Below are 19,131 nucleotides of genomic sequence, written 5' to 3'. Positions count from 1 at the left end.
TACTACCGTGTCAAACACTGGTTTAAGCGCTATAGCTTATGTTAGATGATTTCATCTTTAGGATAGTCCTGTGAGGTAGGAATTATTGGTTCCTCTTCCAGGGATGGTGGCTAAGGTACAGAGACATTGAGTCAATTACTCGAAATTCCCCAGCTAGTCACCCCGCTGGCCTGGAGTCCCAGTGCGTGCAGTCTGTGGCCCTGGGTCTGCTAGGCTGACCCGAGGCTTCATGAGCTCCGCCCCCCCAGAGCTGCGGGGTTGGGAGCCGTGTCCCACTGTGTGGTTTATGTTGTGAAGAATTCCCAGTAGTGCTGATGTCTGCCTTGAAACTTTATTTCTCTTCTAAGGTAGGAATATATTTATACTGATCTTTATTTAACTTTTACTCAGATTGCACTAGCCTCTTTGAAGGGTCTGATGAAAAGTTATAAAAAATGTCTTTGCAGATACCCTAACTTAGACTTCGGGTGGAAAAAATCTATCGACAGCAAATCTTTCATCTCAATTGCTAACTCCTCTTCAGCTGAAAATGAGAATTACTGTAAGCACAGCACAATTGTCGTCCCTGAAAATGCTGCACATCAAGGTGCTAATAGAACCTCCCCTCTAGAAAATCATGACCAAATGTCTGTGAACTGCAGAACGTTGTTCAGCGAGTCACCTGGTAAGCTCCAAATTGAAGTTTCAACAGATCTGACAGCAATTAATGGTCTTTCTTACAATAAAAGTCTTGCCAATGGCAGTTACGATTTAGCTAACAGAGACTTTTGCCAAGGAAACCATCTGAATTACTACAAGCAGGAAATACCTGTACAACCAACTACCTCATATCCCATTCAGAATTTATACAATTACGAGAACCAGCCCAAGCCCAGCGATGAATGTACTCTACTGAGTAATAAATACCTTGATGGAAATGCTAACACATCTACCTCAGATGGAAGTCCCGTGACGGCTGCCGTGCCTGGTACTGCAGAGACTGGGGAGGCGCCCCCGGACAGGACGGCTTCTGAGCAGAGCCCTTCTCCTGGGTACTCCTCGAGGACACTTGGCCCCAACCCTGGGCTCATTCTTCAGGCTTTGACCCTTTCGAACGCTAGTGATGGATTTAACCTGGAGCGGCTCGAGATGCTTGGCGACTCCTTCCTCAAGCATGCGATCACCACGTATCTCTTCTGCACTTACCCTGATGCGCATGAGGGCCGCCTTTCCTACATGAGAAGCAAAAAGGTAAGGAACTGTCCTTTAACCCTTGCGCTGCTGCTGCTAGGTCGCTTTGGGCATGTCCGACTCTGTGCGACCCCATAGACGGCAGCCCACCAGGCTCCCCCGTCCCTGGGATTCTCCAGGCAAGAACACTGGAGTGGGTTGCCATTTCCTTCTCCAATCCATGAAAGTGAAAAGTGAAAGTGAAGTCGCTCAGTCGTGTCCAACTCTTAGCAACCCCATGGACTGCAGCCTACCAGGCTCCTCCGTTAATGGGATTTTCCAGGCAAGAGTACTGGAGTGGGGTGCCACTGCCTTCTCCAAACCCTTGTGCAGTTAGAGGAATTACTCAGGGTGGCTTCCAGCATCCGTGGTCCAGAGGACTCACAGGTCCTGCTGCAGGGGCCGCCACACCCGACGGGGCAGCGGGGGCCTCCGGAGCACGTGCACGGGAAAGGGAGAGTGCTGGTCCCCAGTCATGCCCGGCTCTGTGCCACCCCACGGACTGTAGCCCACCAGGCTCCTCTGCCCATGGGATTCTCCAGGCAAGAGTACTGGAGCGGGTTGCCATTGCCTTCTCCAGGGGATCTTCCCGACCCAGGAATCGAACCTGGGTCTCCTGCATTGTAGGCAGATTCTTTACCAGCTTAGCCACCAGGGAAACCCCGCACAGGAGTGACACTAAATGTAGTGTGGAATTAAGATTCAGAGAAGAAAAGTAATGAGGATAAATATTTAAATGATGATGAGAGAGGGATCACAAGGCGCCAGGTACCTGCTTGGCATATAACACACAAAGCTGCTGAGCACTTGGAAGGAAGGGCTATCACTTGTGATCAGGGAAGGCGTTAATGGAAGGATGTGCATTTATAGTGTGTAAACAGGGAACAGATGGCAGAGCGTGTCAGCACTCGGTGAATAAACCGTGGCAGCAGTCAAAAGTGTGGAAATACGTGGCATGGCCTAGACAGTCCGGCTTTAGAGACCTTGCTCTTGACCATGACACCGCCCTCCCCTGCTGTTGTCCGTGACACTTGGCAGTGCACTGAGCGGGCCACAGACGTTCTCCATCCGGTCTTCTCAGCGAACCCCTGAGAGGTCGATGATAACACGGCCCCATCCTGCAGATGAGGAAACTCTTGCCTAGAGAGTTTTGTCGGCTCGTGCAGTTCACCTGGCTGGTCTGGGATGGTCAGGAGCGTGGCTGAGGCTGGAGTCCAAGCCTTCCACACTCTTCCCTGCAGCCTCCTTAAGTAAAGAGGGTGCTTGCTGCAGGAGTAACCCCCAGGGCAGCCGGGCTCTGAGGGGCCAGTGCTGGGGGAGGCAGGAGTGTCGGAGTCAAAGTGAAGTTTAGGGCTTTCTACTTGACAGACTTGGCGGGGGAATGTTCAGGTAATTAAGAATGCAGGACTTAGATGCGGTCTGGGGGAATCGTCTTTTTAAGAGTGCTAATTGAAAGCAAACGAGATTTCCCCAGGGTGGTTGCAGAGGTTGAGAGTGAGTAGAAAGTAACTTCATCCTCTTAGGTAGGAAAGAGATTATTTTCCGTTTTGAAAGTTCTTCCATCCCGCTGCTCAGAAAGCTCTGACTCCTTACTTGGTGCAGAGATCATCGTCACTTGTGCAGCAGGGTGCTGAAGGCCCTTTCGGCGTGCCCGCCCCAGCCCTGCCATGGCCAGGCGGCCTCCCCGGCTGTCTTTCCCGGGTCTGCACACACCTGCTGCTGCTACTCTGCTGCTCGCCTCATGTCTCCATGTGAATGAGGCCCGCCCCACCCTGTACCTCCCGTGGGCCCTCTCTGAGCTCTTTCTCCCTCCTCCTTCCGAAGAACCATTTCCACTGACTTTGTAATTTCCATCCAAGTGCCTGTCGCGCTTTATCCTCTCGTTGGCATCTGCGATGCCGTGGTCCCACGGAGTGGAGAGGGAAACCAGAGTCTACTTAACGCCATGCGGGCGGCGTGGGAAAGCCCTTCGGCCCAGAGTGAGCCTCGTGGGGGGCTTCCCCCCAATCCTGCAGGCTTCAGGGACCACTTCTCTGTCTCACATCCCAACCAGTGCCTCTCCAGCATGGGTGCTTATTCAGGGGTATTGAGTTACGTGGGGGAAAGGGACTCATGAAGTGCTTAATAAAAAGGAGCCCTATTTTCGGAAAATGAGATCGACAGTTCTAGACCTTGGTGTTCAAGTAAAAGCTAGGCAGAGACACAGCGATTTGAGTAGATTATGGAGGAGATGAAGGCTTTAGAAAAAATGGACCAGAGGGAAGACAGTAAAGCTGGTTTACTGATGTCAGTAAACATGGAGTTTGTCTTTATTGCCTTTGCTTTGTTTTAAAATAGTTGAAATACCTTGAAATGCCATCCAAAACAAAAGAATGATATTTGGAAAAGCATTGTAGTTGAAATCATATTTATAGTTTAGGTTCAAGGAACTTAAAAAATTACTTGAGTGCTGGTTTTATTTTATAGCTAGAGTTTATGGTACCTCGCCTTTTATTTCATTGAGAATATTGGGACATTTTGGACTTGGTGGATTTCGATTATTTCCTATTTTGATAGCTCCAATCAGCAGTTTGAATTTTATATCTTCAGATTACATGAGAATTTAATATTTCCTATCATGAATAGGTAGAAAAGCTGTTCAGTCTGTGTAACTGATGACCAGTTATGGAATATGAAGAATCTTTAGCTAAAAATTACATGAATGTCTTATATGAGTTTCCACAGCGATCATTTATGGATAAGTGTTGCATAAATTTTTTTCTGCTGCAGGTCAGCAACTGTAATCTGTATCGGCTTGGAAAAAAGAAGGGGCTGCCCAGCCGCATGGTGGTGTCCATATTTGACCCCCCTGTGAATTGGCTTCCTCCTGGTTACGTAGTAAATCAAGACAAAAGTAACACAGAGAAATGGGAAAAAGATGAAATGGTAAGTTTTTTGTAACTGAGTGGATTTATTTTCTGGTGAGGGGGCAGAATCTTGTTTTATTAATTTTTTGTTTCTTTCCCAGTGTGTTTATAATCGAGTAGAAATTCTATATAGTAAATTGATTTCTTTTCATTGAATTTAGAACAGTGTTGTAACTGTGATAGAGAACAGTTTCTATTATCTTCCCTTGCCAAAGGCAAAAGAGTATCTGGTGTTGTGATTAAAAAAAAAAAAAAAGGGCTTAACTCTGTGACATTTAACTTGAATATGACATATTGCGATTTATCATAGATCCTTAGCTCTGTTCAGTGAAATCAGTAGCCTATAATCTCCAATTTGTCTGTGAAATGATTTCAGTAAAATCTTGCTTTTGCACCTCAGGGCCTCCTCAGGACTATTTCTCCTCTTGCGACCTTAAATAAAAATACGTAAAGGTTGTAGTTTCCTGGAAATAGTTTAAATCTTGCCAACAACTTAAAAGCAGCCTGCAAACGTTAGCTGCTGCTGCTGTGTTTTCTCTCGTCTGGAAGGCCACCAGAGGGCAGCTCGCAGGGCCTGGGAGCCCGGAGCTGTGGAAGCCCGCCGTCCAGGGCGGTTGGCTGGGAGGCCATCTTGCCAGCCGTGTCATTTTTCAGACATTTATTTTGCATTAATGATGAACTGGTTAATTGTTACTTCATCTCTACTTCAGATCAGCAATGAGAATACCGTTTCTTTCACAAGTTTTGTTTTCTACATGTATTTTTTTTTCCTCTCATCTTCTTTCTGACGTGTATGCCCTAGACAATCTGTTTTTAAGTATTTCCAGGTAGCATGCTCGGTGACCCTGTTTTGATTTTTTAACCTGTTCACTGAGAATGTTTTTATACTTGTGCAGTATTTGACTACCTGGCAGAGCATTGAGTATTTTAATGCAAGTTGGGTTAGAAAAATTATATATGTTCTTTAATTAGGAATAGAAGCTTAGAGGAAAGTGTGTATGATTTTGAGAACTTCAGAGAAAATCTTGCATGTCTATGACAAAAGTTCCAGAAACACTTACCCTGCCTTATAAATAGTTTCATAGTATCATTGGTGCTTTAAAAACTTTTTCTTTTTTAGCATAAAGGGGATATTAGCATGTCCTTTTAATTAAAAAAAAATTTTTTTTTAAAGATACAACATAAAGTTCTTATTTATTTTCTTTAGCATTTCAAATGGCCTGGTACTTTGATTTTTAGATTGCATTAAAATACTGCTTATGTTTTTATTTAATAATTTCTGCATCTCGAAATAGACTGTTAGATGATATTGGGAAACTTATGCTTAGTCCACTCCTATTCTGCCTGCTTCACTGCTCAGCAAGTAGGTTTACATGAAAGCTTTGTGTACAGATGCCAGAGGTGGGAATAGCTTAGGTGGAAAGTGAACTTGAACTGTGAGAGCAAAGAGTTTCTTGCTAGTGTTTTTTTGTTTTTGTTTGTTCTTAAGGAGCTGGAAGTGCTCCTGGAAACCATTTAGTAAGGTAGAATCCCACTATTTTGCAGATAGAAAAACTGAAACCCAGAGGCACTAAAGAACTTTGCACAAGATCACACAGCTTATTTGTTGATAAAACCCCAGCCTTTTTTGCACTTTGCCAATTTTTGGTTATGGTAGCATCTTACTAAAGATACATAAAGATTTTTTTTAATGAAAATATTGTCTTTTTTTAAAATCAAAATTTGGCCTTTTTTTCCACCCCCCCCCCACCCCACCCCACCCCCCCGCCCTTATGGACCAGATAGTCAAAAACATCTCATGTTACTCTGGGAAAGTATAAGGTTTTTATTAGGTAATAGTCCCTAGAGGTATCCACCATTATAGCTTTTTTTTTTCTTTTTTCTTTTGGTGTTCTTCCTTATTCTTGAAAAGAAATCGTAAACTTTTTAATCAAAAAATATAAAGAGAGATAGTTGTGATACATGGCTTGGTTCATTGCACTTATTTCTTTTCAGACAAATGCACTGTTTGTATCTCTCTTGAAAAAAAACCCACAGAAAGCTTAAAAACCTTTTTGTCATAATACTCTGCAAAGTTGTCACTATCAGAATTGAAGCACACCCTCCTGCCTTTCTCCCCAAGTAAAGTCTTGTTTATTTTTTTTTTTTTCACTGCACAACAGAAATTTGGTGTCTTTCTAGCATTGCAGAAAAGTTCCATGGTTACTGAATCCTTGCCCATTATTAAGATTGTCACTCACAAATAAGCTTTGGCCAGAGAAACTGGAATTAGCAAAGACCTTCTGACAGAAATGGGATTGTTGTGTTTCATGTTAGTCTAAATTGTCTTCTATTTTTGTCAGTTATGCTATAATCTGTTACCCTGAAGGGAAAAGCATAATTTCTCAAATTCATAGCTTCATGGTGATCACTTTTAGTTTCCAAGCAAGGCAGTTTGGTTTCACACTGTAGCAACGTGCTTGGATTTGAAGTGGCAGTAGGGACAGACGTTCACCGTGAAGCCCCACTGTGCATGTTAATGTTATAAAGAAAATAATTTTATCTGTTTATATGTTATACTCTTACTGAATTGCAGAAGTTATGCTTTTTCTACACCTGGAATTTAATTTTGTTAATTTGAAAATCTTAAAAAAATTTTTTTAAAACTGTCAGCAAAATTGAAGAGCTCTGTGATCAGCATATGAGAGCTTTCATTGTGTATCTTGCCAGAGTTATAATTCTTAGCTGAAGTTTTGCCTTGTGAGCCTTAATTTTAAACTTTATATCCACGTATAAAATCCTTAACTTAAAGCTTCATACTAGATAAAGGTCATTTTATAACTTAGAAAACGAACATTCAAAGAACATGTTTTACTTTGTTTATATGATTAAATAACTTATTTTATGTTAATTGAAAACAAATGGCCGTGATTTGAAAGTTGCCTTTTAGTATTTGTGGTTGTCATTTGAAATTATCCATAACCCTTGCTTTTATTGAGTCTCAAACCCTTTTAAAAACAGCAGCTATGTCTCCCCTCCTTCCCCATTCCCCCTTTTCCAGACAAAAGACTGCATGTTGGCTAATGGCAAACTGGACGATGACTTCGAGGAGGAGGAAGAGGAGGAGGAGGACCTGATGTGGAGGGCTCACAAGGAGGATGCGGACGACGAGGACGACTTCCTGGAATACGATCAGGAGCACATCAAGTTCATAGATAATATGCTGATGGGGTCAGGGGCTTTCGTCAAGAAAATCTCTCTTTCTCCTTTTTCTGCCACCGATTCTGCATACGAGTGGAAAATGCCCAAAAAGTCCTCCCTTGGTAGTCTGCCATTCTCATCCGATTTTGAGGATTTCGACTACAGCTCCTGGGATGCGATGTGCTATCTGGATCCGAGCAAAGCCGTTGAAGAGGATGACTTTGTGGTGGGGTTCTGGAATCCATCAGAAGAAAACTGTGGTGTGGACACAGGGAAGCAGTCCATCTCTTACGACCTGCACACCGAGCAGTGCATTGCCGACAAAAGCATAGCCGACTGTGTGGAAGCCCTGCTGGGCTGCTATTTAACCAGCTGTGGCGAGAGGGCTGCTCAGCTTTTCCTCTGTTCGCTGGGGCTGAAGGTGCTCCCAGTAATTAAAAGGACTGATCGGGAAAAGGCCATGTGCCCGACCAGGGAGAATTTCACCAGCCAACAAAAGAACCTTTCAGGGAGCCGTGCGGCCGCCTCTGGAGCCGGCTACCGAGCCTCTGTGTTGAAAGACTTGGAGTATGGGTGTTTGAAGATCCCCCCGAGGTGTATGTTTGATCACCCCGACGCAGACAGGACACTGCGTCACCTGATCTCGGGTTTTGAAAATTTCGAAAAGAAAATCAACTACAGATTCAAGAATAAGGCTTACCTTCTACAGGCTTTTACACACGCCTCCTACCACTACAATACGATCACGGGTAAGGAACCCCAGACCACAGGTTGCTGCTCTGAAAATGAGACCTGGTGTTAATTGGATCGACCCGTAAAATAATGTAAAGAGAATAATCTGTGTATGTACAGACTTAGAGCTTAATATGCACGGTGGGGGGAGGAAGCGCAGGCAAATGAAAGCGGTCCTTTTTTTCCCCTCATCTTTCTGGGCACTACACTGTTCCTAAACTTTGATAGTTGGGAGCAGAGCTGTCCTAGCAACTCGTGTCATTTCCTACGCAGCATAATTAGGTTTGAGCCTTAGTATTGTGATGTGTTTTGCCATTTTATCCCACCGCAGTGCCTTTATGGTGTCCAGCCACTGCTGCTTCAGGTTCTTAGATAATTTATTCCTATATCCTGGATGTGTCTCCATGTCTTTTTATTGTTCTTCCTGAACAAAAAGGCCCCTCTCTTAAGGTCTTTTAAAGTCTAAAGAGGAATCGATTAAAAGAAACTCTTATCACAGGAAGGTTTCATCGCCCTTGCTCTGTTTTTCCTGTCACCTGCTTTGCAGTAAGCTCCATGTTTCTTTCTCTCCTTTATTTAATCGACTCCCAGTCCATTCGATTAGAAGAGAGAATAGGCGCCTAAAACCAAAACCAGCTTCAGGTTGTGAAACAGCGAGAGTCTGTAGTTGTGTTTTGTTTTTTTTCTCTATGTCAGAGTCATAAGCGCTTGAATTCAGAAAACCAAAGCTGAGTATAACGTTTGTATAAGAAAAACAATGTAGGTTAAGATGATCAGAAGAATGTAAAACCAAAAGTGAAAAATTATCTGCTCTAGACTAGAAACACTGGTGAAACTGAAACCTGTTTTTCTTTGTGGAGAAGAAATGAGGCCTGGTTTTGTACCGCACTCTACTGGAAGGAGCCCTGGGTTCTATTCTGTCTCAGCCCTTGCTTCTGAGCTCACTGGGGATGAGGGGGCCACTCACCCTTAATCTGTTCCCACCTGGGTTTCTACAGTTAAACGGTTCCTTTTAAATCAGTGTGAGAAAATAGAAGTGTTGGTTAGTGTCGATAAGGTCTCACATTTTGACATTGATAATTTTTGCCTAAGGTCTCTGCTTGCCCCCGCTATTCTCCTTGATTTGTGTCAAAGTCACCATTTTTTATTCAGTTTGAGCAGAAGGTCTTCTTGTACCAAGTGTTATCTTATGTAACAAATGTAACCCAGGAGTGGTGAGGCATGTACCACTGCCACACTTTCCAGAGTGTGAGTGGACAGTGCCCAGTGGTGGTAGCAGAGCGTGGGGAGGGGACCTGTGCAGGTCTGACATTGCGAGATGCCGATCGTGATGGAGGCTTTAGAATGATGCCCCAGCAGAGAGCCAAAGGAAAAGGCTCAGTGAAATGATGTCACTTGGGAAATGCCTTTTTCTTAAAGAGTGTTAGTCTTTTGGCAACTTAAGGGTTTTATGACCCCAATTTATGTATCAGAAATGTGCTTAATTTGCCATTAAAATTTAATTTCCAGAAGCTTCAGTAGGATGTCATTCACTAATTCGGTCATTTAAGAATATATGTGTAAACGGAACCCCCTCCTCAATAAAGGTCTTTTCAGTGGGTCTTGGGGGAATCCATCCTTTAACTGAGTTATTATTTGGAATCATGTCGGTGGTTTTGCTGGCGTTCATGGCTTCCCTTTGAATCTTCCTTCAGATTGTTACCAGCGCTTAGAATTCCTGGGAGATGCAATTTTGGACTACCTCATAACTAAGCACCTTTATGAAGACCCACGGCAGCACTCCCCAGGGGTCCTGACTGACCTGCGCTCTGCTCTGGTCAACAATACCATCTTCGCGTCGTTGGCTGTGAAGTATGACTACCACAAGTACTTTAAGGCCGTTTCTCCCGAGCTCTTCCACGTCATCGACGATTTCGTGCAGTTTCAGCTCGAGAAGAACGAAATGCAAGGAATGGATTCTGAGGTTAGTGCTGTTTTAAGATATGTTGAGTTCAGTGTTTAAAATAAGCCTTCCAACTAGGCTTCTCAACACAGCCATCCAAAGAGCTGGCTGAAGGCCAGGGTCATGGTCCTCAGCACGCTCTGCGTTCTCCAGGAAACCTACGTGGGTCATAGTCTTCAGGCAGCCCTTTTAAACTTGGCCACAGGTACTGTGGTCATTCTGGTGAGGAGAAGGAGCCAGGGGCTTCCAGCAGCTTCATCCCCAGTCCTTGACGTGGGCTTCTGGTATTCAGGCATTCCAGAGAGGTGCACCGTGCCCCCTGCCCCCCAATGTGGGCTTCCTGTATTCAGGCATGCCAGAGAGGTGCACCGTACCCCCTGCCCCCCAGTGTGGGCTTCCTGTATTCAGGCATGCCAGAGAGGTGCATCGCACCCCCTGCCCCCCAATGTGGGCTTCCTGTATTCAGGCATGCCAGAGAGGTGCACCGCGCCCCCTGCCCCCAATGTGGGCTTCCGGTATTCAGGCACGCGAGAGAGGTGCACCGCACCCCCTGCCCCCCAATGTGGGCTTCCGGTATTCAGGCACACCAGAGAGGTGCAGCCCACCCTTCCCCCCCCCGGTCCCCCCAAAAGCTTTAACCTTAGTGAGAGCTAGGCATGGTGGATTCTGTCCTTTCTGTCTGTTTAAAATAGATCAGAAATATTTGCTCTATCTCAGGTAAGCATCACGAATGTACATCCTGCTTCACTTGAAATGGGGAAATCTCATTTAAAAAGCAAACTTCTAAAATTCTAAGGATTGGAATTTGAGAGACGTCTGTTGTAGGTTCAGCCAAAGGTCCTTTTGGTGATGGAGCTAATTCTTGTGTGTGTGTGTGTGTGTGTGTGTGTGTGTGTGACCTGTTTTGAAGTTTTGTAAGAAAAGATTTTGCTGAGATCTTTCCAGCCTCTGATTCTCCACTAACATCCATCCACATACCTGGGTACCCAGGAGAGTACTCTCATTTCTTCTTCTCATTCTGACTCCTTTGTTCTTTCCATAGATTTCTTGCGAGAACTCAGGGAATCCATTCATAACTCTGGTAGCCACTGTAATTACTCTTTCTTGACTATGTGCCTCCCTGTTGTTAGTTACACAGACTTTGTTAAGGAGGAGTGCACTTCCTTGGCGTCCTGTGAGAGAAGTGGGGAGCCTGGGTTTGGAGGTGGAGCCACAGGGCAGAGGGTCAGGTGGTGAACTGGGTGGCGGGTGTGCTGAAGGAGGGGCATAGCTGGTACCCTTCCTGCCCTCTTCCTCCTGGTACACTCTTCCGAGATTAGGGGCCTGAGGTGGAGTACAGCCAGCAGTGAGACCAGGAGTCACAGCCACTTCAGATACATTCAGTATTGCCTCTAGTCTCCTCCTGTAGAAATATGTAAGCTTAGAAGTTGAGGAATTAGCTAAAACTAAAGTTATCTTTTGACTTCTCTGGTGATTCAGTGGTTAAGACTCTGAGCTTCCAATGAAGGGGGCACAGGTTCAATTCCCTCCTTGGAGAACTAAGGTCCTTGGTAAAAAAAAAAAGCTTTCGATGACAGTTGGACATACTGGCTTTTGCTAGTTTTTGTTCATTCTTTTCCTGCCCTTTGTTTGTATAAACATATGTATGGAAGTTACGAAAAAGTGATGGGGAATGTCATGGTCTGGCTTCTCTAACTTACTGTTTGATCTTAAGAAAGTCTCTTCACCTTTCTGGGCCTCAGTTTCCTCATTTGTAAAAGAAGAGAATTAAACTTGGTGAAAAAAAGAAAGTGAGGTTGCTCAGTCATGTTCGACTCTTTGCGACCCCGTGGACTGTAGCCTACCAGGCTCCTTCGTCCATGGGATTTTCCAGGCAAAAGTACTGGAGTGGGTTGCCATTTCCTTCTCCAGGGGATCTTCCCAACCCAGGGATTGAACCTGGGTCTCCCGCGTTGCAGGCAGATGCTTTTCCATCTGAGCCACAAGTAGATGCTTATAAACTTGGCAAGTTTTAAAATTCCCATCCACTACAATAAGTTGTCTTGTTTTTCCAGTAGTCGGCATTATAAATCCACTGTATAGAATTTTGTGTGGCTAAGCAATCCATTTAGAAATGGCTCTCCCCTCTTCTTTTTATTTCTCTTTCACAAGTAATTTGTATTTTATAACATAACCAAAATTATCATTTTGTGATGTTTCGTTGCTAATGTATATAAACATAAACTTAGATAACATACGAAATGAAATTCTATCACGCATACCCTGTTTTTTACTTAATATACTGTGGGTGACTTTCTCCAATCATTATTAATTGGGATTATGACTTTTAGTAGGCTACATGCTAGTGAATATATGGCTGAAGTATAATGTGTCCAAACAGCTCCTTCGTTGCTGAATGGTTAACATATTTTTAGTTAGGGTTTTAATAAACATGTATGTGATAAATATACTTAAATATCCAGCTGCCCTCTTAGGACAAACTCCTGGAGACGGAATTGCCACGTCAAAGAATTAGGAACTTTTAAAAGGCATTTGCTACAGATGTAAATTTTTATTCTATTAATTTGAATACCTACTATGTGTCAGGTTCTCTGTCAGAATGATTTATTAAGCAGTTTAATAAAAGGAGAGCTGGGAGGAAAATACCTTCCGAGTAGAATTTCCCTGTCAAAAAGTGGCACTTTACCCTCCCCGCAGCAGTGTGCGCCCTTGCTCACACTGCATGGATGAGGATTCTGCTGGCTCCTGGCTGAGCTGCCGGCAGGTAGAGCTATTTCAGCATTCCGTTCTGTGACTGTGCATGAATTTGAAATTTTTTTTCATAAATTTATTGACTGTTACAGTTTGTGTTAGTGTTGTCTTTGGTTTTATTTGAAAGTAATCTTTTTTCCCTTGTTGAATACAGAATACTAAATAGAGAAGAGCTTTTTTTTTCTTAAGTGAAAAACTTTTTAAGATAAGGTAATGTCTGGACTCATTGGGAAAAACCCTGATGCTGGGAAAAACTGAAGGCAAAAGGAGAAGGGGTGGCAGAGGATGAATGGTTAGATAGCGTCACGGACACAATGGATATGAATTGGAGGAAACTCTGGGAGCTAATGGGGGACAGAGGAGCCTGGCGTGCTGCAGGCCGTGGGGTCTCCGAGTCGGACACGACAGCAGCTTTTACGGAGAGCCTATTACAGTGTCGTTGGCCTGTCATAAACGCTTGATGTTGTTACCCTTGTTAAAGAGATAGTAGCAGTCACATCCGAGAAAAGAAAACATCTCTGTAGACTGCCTTTCAAAGAGGCCTTTCCGCTTACGAGTTTCTCTTCTCACTATAAAAGCTTAGGAGATCCGAGGAGGATGAAGAGAAGGAAGAGGATATTGAAGTTCCAAAGGCCATGGGGGATATTTTCGAGTCACTCGCGGGCGCCATTTACATGGACAGCGGGATGTCGCTGGAGACGGTCTGGCAGGTGTACTATCCCATGATGCGGCCGCTGATCGGTACGGTTGGCTCCCCTTCGAAAGAAGTAGGATCACAATTAAAAGCAACTTAAAAAAAAAAAAAAACAAGCGTATTAAGCACATTATTCTTTCGTTTTGATTACAGAAAAATTTTCTGCAAATGTGCCCCGTTCCCCTGTGCGAGAATTGCTTGAAATGGAACCAGAAACTGCCAAATTCAGGTAAGCAAAAGTGTGCATGGAAGAGCGTTAACTCACTGAAAAACAAGGGGGAAAGTCCTCAGAGATGCCATAAACTCCGGGTTTTGAAGAAATGCTCACCCTGGGATGTGCTGTCCTGCGGTTGCAATTTGCAGCCTGATTGGCTGGCTCTTTTTGCTCCTGGGACGTGAGAAGAACGTGGCAGCACCGTCTGTTGGCAGTGGGCAGCTGTCAGAAGGCACGTTTCCTCTGTGCGGTGTCAGCCTGAGAGTACGTACTGGGTGCTGATTGACAATGACAATAAATACGTCTGACTTCTCATTCGAGCTGCTTGGTTCTTTTGCAGCCCAGCTGAGAGAACCTACGATGGCAAGGTCAGAGTCACCGTGGAAGTGGTCGGGAAGGGGAAGTTCAAAGGCGTTGGCCGAAGTTACAGGATTGCCAAGTCTGCAGCAGCAAGAAGAGCCCTGCGAAGCCTCAAAGCTAATCAACCTCAGGTTCCCAATAGCTGAAAACCCCTTTTTAAATTAAAAAAAAAAAAAAAAAAAGGAAAGCAGAATTAAGGTGGAAAATATTTAAGTTGAAAAGGATGATTTAAAACTGATAGTGAGTGGAATGAGTTGAAGGCAGAACGTAAAGTTTGTTTGATAACAAGATAGATTACAGAATAAAACATTTAACCTATGTATAAAAATTTTGGAACTAACCGTAGTTTTAGTTTTTTGCGCAAACACAATCTTTCTTGTCTTCTTTCCTCATTTCTGCTTTGTTTAAATCACGAGAGTGCTTTACTGATGACATTTTCGCAAGTGTTCAAAGTGATTCTTGACAGTTTTTGTCTTGTTTCATTTTAGTTTAATTTCGGTCGGTTTTGCTTAGAGTTAGGAGTCCAAGGAGCTTAAACCTGAAACAGCACCCCCCCCACAACGGGTTCTGTTGAGAGCTCTGGGCAGCCATCAGCGTGCGTGGCAGAGCCCGCCCTGCGGCGTCGATAAGCCGAGCAGAGAAATGCGGTTTGAGAGAGGAGTGTGCTGGTGCTGTCTCTCCTTTCCACGTTGTGTCGCATAAGACGATGCTTCCCGGTCACTGTTGCACTTACTAGTAAGGGACAGACTGTTGATCAGCATGGGCCGGCGTGTTGGCAGATCACATTCAAGTTTTCTCATGCCATGCTATCTTGCATAAAAGAGGTTCTTGCCTTAAAAGTAAAATCCTTGTGGATATTCTTTCACTTCTGATCTTTCTGGAACAAACTGTTCACATTCCCTTCATTCTGTCTATTATGCATTAGACCTCGAGACAGCGTGATACTTAACGACTCACTAGTATAGCTGTAACCTAACTAATGACAGGATTATATGAGAATTTCTGTCAGGTGTACTGAAGACATTTTCAAAACCAGAATATGTAACCTATGGATTTTTTAAAAGATACATCATAAGAATCATCTTTGGCTAAATACCCCACTTTTACTAGAAACCTCCAGCTAGGTAGTTCCACGGATGGAAATTGTCTGTGGCAAATAAACCTTGCCCTGTAGGCTGTTGCTCTAACAAAATAAACTTTATACATATCACACCTAAAATATGCTGCAGATCTTACAATGGATTGATTACTTACTTAAAGAAGCAGAACAGAGCACCTTACCCTGAGTCTTCTCACATACATTTCTTACTGTGCTTTTCACAGTGTTGCATGCAGACTTCACCTACCAAAGCTGTGCTGTTAATGCCATGAAAGTTTAACGTTTGCGATAAACTGCCGTAATTTTGATATGTCTGTGATTTAGGCCATTAAAAATTTAGGTAAACTAGCTCATTGTTTCCATCTTTGGAAAAGGAAGAAAAAAGACACTTTTAGGCGTTTGCCTAAGTTTCTTTAATTAGACTTGTAGGCACTCTTCACTTAAATACCTCAGTTCTTTTCTTTTGCATGCATGTTTCCCCTCCCCATTTGGTGCTACGTTTATGTATTATGCTTGAAATTTTAATTTTTTTTTTTTGCACTGTAACTATAATACCTCTTAATTTACCTTTTTAAAAGCTGTGGGTCAGTCTTGCACTCCCACCAACGTACCAGTAGAGTTTTGCTGCAATTGCCCCTTAATTATGCTTGAAATTCAAGAAAGCTGAGCAGAGGTGTCTCGTAATTTCCAGCACATCATTCTGAACGTGACGCCTCATATAATGCTGCATTGATATTTTGAATTGCAGTCGAATACTGTACTTCTCGCTTTATCTGCGCCACCCACCCCCAGAGAAACACCTCTGCACACGTGTACCCAGAAACCTGTCCGCTCCGCTTTCTAAGGAGACCCGAGTGAAGGGAGCATTCAGCTTCTCCCACATGATTTGTCGTCTCCAACCTTAAACTTCCACTGAGATCTCAGTTACTAAACGAGCTTTAGAGCAAATTTATTTGGATGGACATGTTTTTTAAAAATTTAATTCTGATTTGAAACCTTTGATTTCTATTTGATTTTTTTTTTTAAAGACACCTCCATGTAAGATCTCCTGACAATGTAAAACCAGGCGCTTCTTGAATTACATAACTGTAAATGTGTCAGGCTGGATATGAATTTTCCTTGTGAGGGTGATTCGTGATAAAGCTGTATCACAAATCTCTTGATAATTATAAACTACCTGCTGCCAGGAGCTTAGGGCCTTGCGTTGTGTCTAATGCACTAATCCCAGTGTCGAGGCGTCCTCTGGCCTCCTGGCACCAAAATCAGATTGTTTCACAGTTACAATCCCCGTTGGGAGAAAAATGCCTCAATATATTTTGTAACCTTAAGAAGAGTATTTTTTGTTAATACTAAAAAGTTCAGACTTGGATAAGATTAGGTCACACAGTCTCAGGGGTTCAAATTTCCTGCTATCATTCAAAATGTTTTATCAACAGCAGACTTTAGCTATTGCTTTTTTTTTTTTTTTCTCCTTTTGGTTGGAGGACAGTAGCAGATTTTAGTTTGTGACTCACACTTTGAAGCAATCTCTGATCCCCTGGTTCCCAAGTTGAAAAGTCAAAACTCTGATGTAGATATACGAAATGGTTATGAATGCTTTTGTGCTGCTGATTTTTTAATGCTGTAAACTTCCCCCCAGTTTAGCTTACTGAAATGTTTTGCATCCATTTAATTAAGGGACAAAAAAAAAATTGCTCTCTGTCACCCACTCGACCACCTTGTCTGTCATCCTTTTGTTCCTGTGATTGCCACGTGAGACCCGGTGTGATCTGGAAGCCCCCCTGGTGGGCGGTGTGGTTGTACGGCCAGCACACGCGGGAAGGACTGGGCGGGCACGTTTTGAGAAGCAACTGCAGAAATTCCTTACGATGATTGTGTGGAGGTTAGTTGGCATGAACCTTCATTGTAAATGTTTTTTGATTTTTTTTTTTTAAATAATACTTTCAGCAGTCCTGACTATGCTGCGTTTTGTAAAAGCTTTTTCCCCCTCTGTTCTGTTCATGTAGCACAGATAAGCATTGCACTTGGTACCATGCTTTACCTCATTTCAAGGAAAATATGCTTAACCGAGAGGAAAAAATGTGGTTTGGCCTCGCTGCTGTTTTGATAAACCGAATTTGAAAAAAAGATAATTATAATGCCTGCAATGTGTCATATACTTGCACAACTTAAATAGGTCATTTTTGTCTGTGGCATTTTTACTGTTTGTGAAAGTATGACAAAGATTTGTTAACTGAACTCTTAATTATGTTTTAAAGATGTTTGTTAACTTTTTCTTTTCTCTTTTACGTTATGTGAAATGATTAAATTTAGAACAACCTCTAACACTCCTGTAAATTATCTTTTAAAATGCTAGTATTTTTCCTCTCTTAATAATAGCTTGCCCTCAGAAAGATTCAAACTACCCTGCCTAAATAGCAAGAGACTGGAGGCTACTCTGGTTCTGTCGGTTCAGTTCATAAGTACAATTATTCACACAGCAGTCGGCTCTTGGAGTCATCACCTGACATTGGCCGGTGACTGCAGAGTGCAGAGACTGATCGAGATGCAGACCCACCTCAGTTCAGTCTTCAGGCCCCGTTGATTTAAAACTTTCTATCTTGTTCTGTTAGGGTATCTAATCCTTTTACACAACATTTAAGCCACCAAACTGAGACCTTGATATCTTCATTTGAAACAGCATCTGAAGTTCTGTTAGCGCCCTGAACCAGTTTGTGTTCGCTACGGAACTGAAACTCATGTCTTGTTTATTACCTATATGGTTATTTTAATTACATTTAAATAGGTATATTTTTTCAACCACTGATTGCTTTTCAGGAACTTAATTATTTCCAGATAAATTTCTTTATTTTATATTGTACATGAGAAGTTTTTAAGATATGTTTAAGACCAAGAATATTGAAATGATTTTAAAAGTTGTTGGAATTTGCCAGTAGCAATACCTAGGGAATTTGCATTGAGACTATTGTATTTTCCACTAGAGGTGAAAATGATGTTTTGAAACTAACTTGTAAATATATTTTAATCATTGTGTTTTTGTTTTTTTTCCCCCTCTAGTCCATTTTTATTTGGACATCACCCACCATTTAAATTTTCTAGATGCACTCAGAATTCACTGCAGCAGCAGGTTACGTAGCAAAAATGCAAAGGTGAACAGAAAGTGAAATTTCTGGCTTTTCTGCTGTAAATAGAACGAAAGAAAAATGACTAAAATCAAGTAAGACTAACATGTATAATTTGACAATAAAATACTTAGCATCACATGCTGCAGCTGTTTTTAAGGAACATGATGTGATTCGTTCATACAGGAATCATGCTGCAGAAGTTCGCAGTCTGCACCTTAAGGGTCACGATTACCTTTAGTCGTTTTTTGTTTTTGTTTCTTTCTTTTGTAATAATTGTAGCCAAGTAAATCTCCAATAAAGTTATGGTCTGTTCACTTTGTGTCCTTTTGACTTTTTATTTTCTTGTTTTGATTCATTTGGAGTGGATGATAGCACCTAGATAGTTGTAGCAGAAATTATTTTTAAAGTGTTTTGATTCCATGGTCACCTGAAAATGTGTCCTTTAAAAGGATAAAATGTTGTTTACCAAGTTCTACTTTATAGGCTGGTAGAGTTCTACATCATCTGCTGGTAGCGTTATCAGCTAACACTTGCCTTGTTCTTTTCAGACTTAAATAATGCCAGTGTGATTTTCTGAAATTCTGCCACATTGACTGATGGGTTCCAGGTCCTGGATTATTTATGACACGTTTGACACATTCCTTAAGTAAATTTAGTTATTCTGAAGTCAAGTGGACAAAAGGTTCAAGCTTCTAGATTTTTAGGAGGCGCTTTCAGTATATTATCGGTTAAGAAAGAATTCTGTTATTTCAGGCTTTGACCTAACTTTTTCGTAACTCAGTAGACCAAGCACTAAAAGGAATGACTTGGCTGGAGGAACAAGATGACAAGTAGAAGTTTCTTAAAATGAGAAAAAAAAAAATTCCATTTTCTTTTATAAGGGTTTAAATTAATCTCTTCCTTTTCTCTCCCTCTGACT

At 42.6% G+C, this 19,131-nt stretch overlaps 1 protein-coding gene across 9 annotated transcripts in view; it reads left to right on the top strand.

Annotated features, from left to right (window-relative positions):
- DICER1 (dicer 1, ribonuclease III) overlaps positions 1-18,526 on the top strand; it is a 75,422-nt gene extending 56,896 nt beyond the window's left edge. For 8 of the 9 annotated variants that reach the window (XM_061395231.1, XM_061395232.1, XM_061395228.1 and 5 more), the window contains 7 exons: positions 447-1,230; positions 3,979-4,134; positions 7,156-8,044; positions 9,722-9,990; positions 13,299-13,461; positions 13,568-13,643; positions 13,969-18,526. In XM_061395231.1, coding sequence (XP_061251215.1) covers positions 447-1,230; positions 3,979-4,134; positions 7,156-8,044; positions 9,722-9,990; positions 13,299-13,461; positions 13,568-13,643; positions 13,969-14,134 — 2,503 coding nt within the window. In that variant the 3' untranslated portion in view covers positions 14,135-18,526. Of the gene's footprint in view, positions 1-446; positions 1,231-3,978; positions 4,135-7,155; positions 8,045-9,721; positions 9,991-13,298; positions 13,462-13,567; positions 13,644-13,968 lie in introns of those variants that run through there. The other variant, XR_009732170.1, reaches the window with a different exon arrangement.
- Positions 18,527-19,131: the final 605 nt, after the last annotated feature.

The sequence above is a fragment of the Bos javanicus genome, chromosome 21 (genome assembly GCF_032452875.1).
Source record: "Bos javanicus breed banteng chromosome 21, ARS-OSU_banteng_1.0, whole genome shotgun sequence".
Lineage (NCBI taxonomy): Eukaryota > Metazoa > Chordata > Mammalia > Artiodactyla > Bovidae > Bos > Bos javanicus.
Note: the sequence above shows the minus strand (reverse complement) of the source record. Positions and strands in the feature narration are given on the sequence as shown.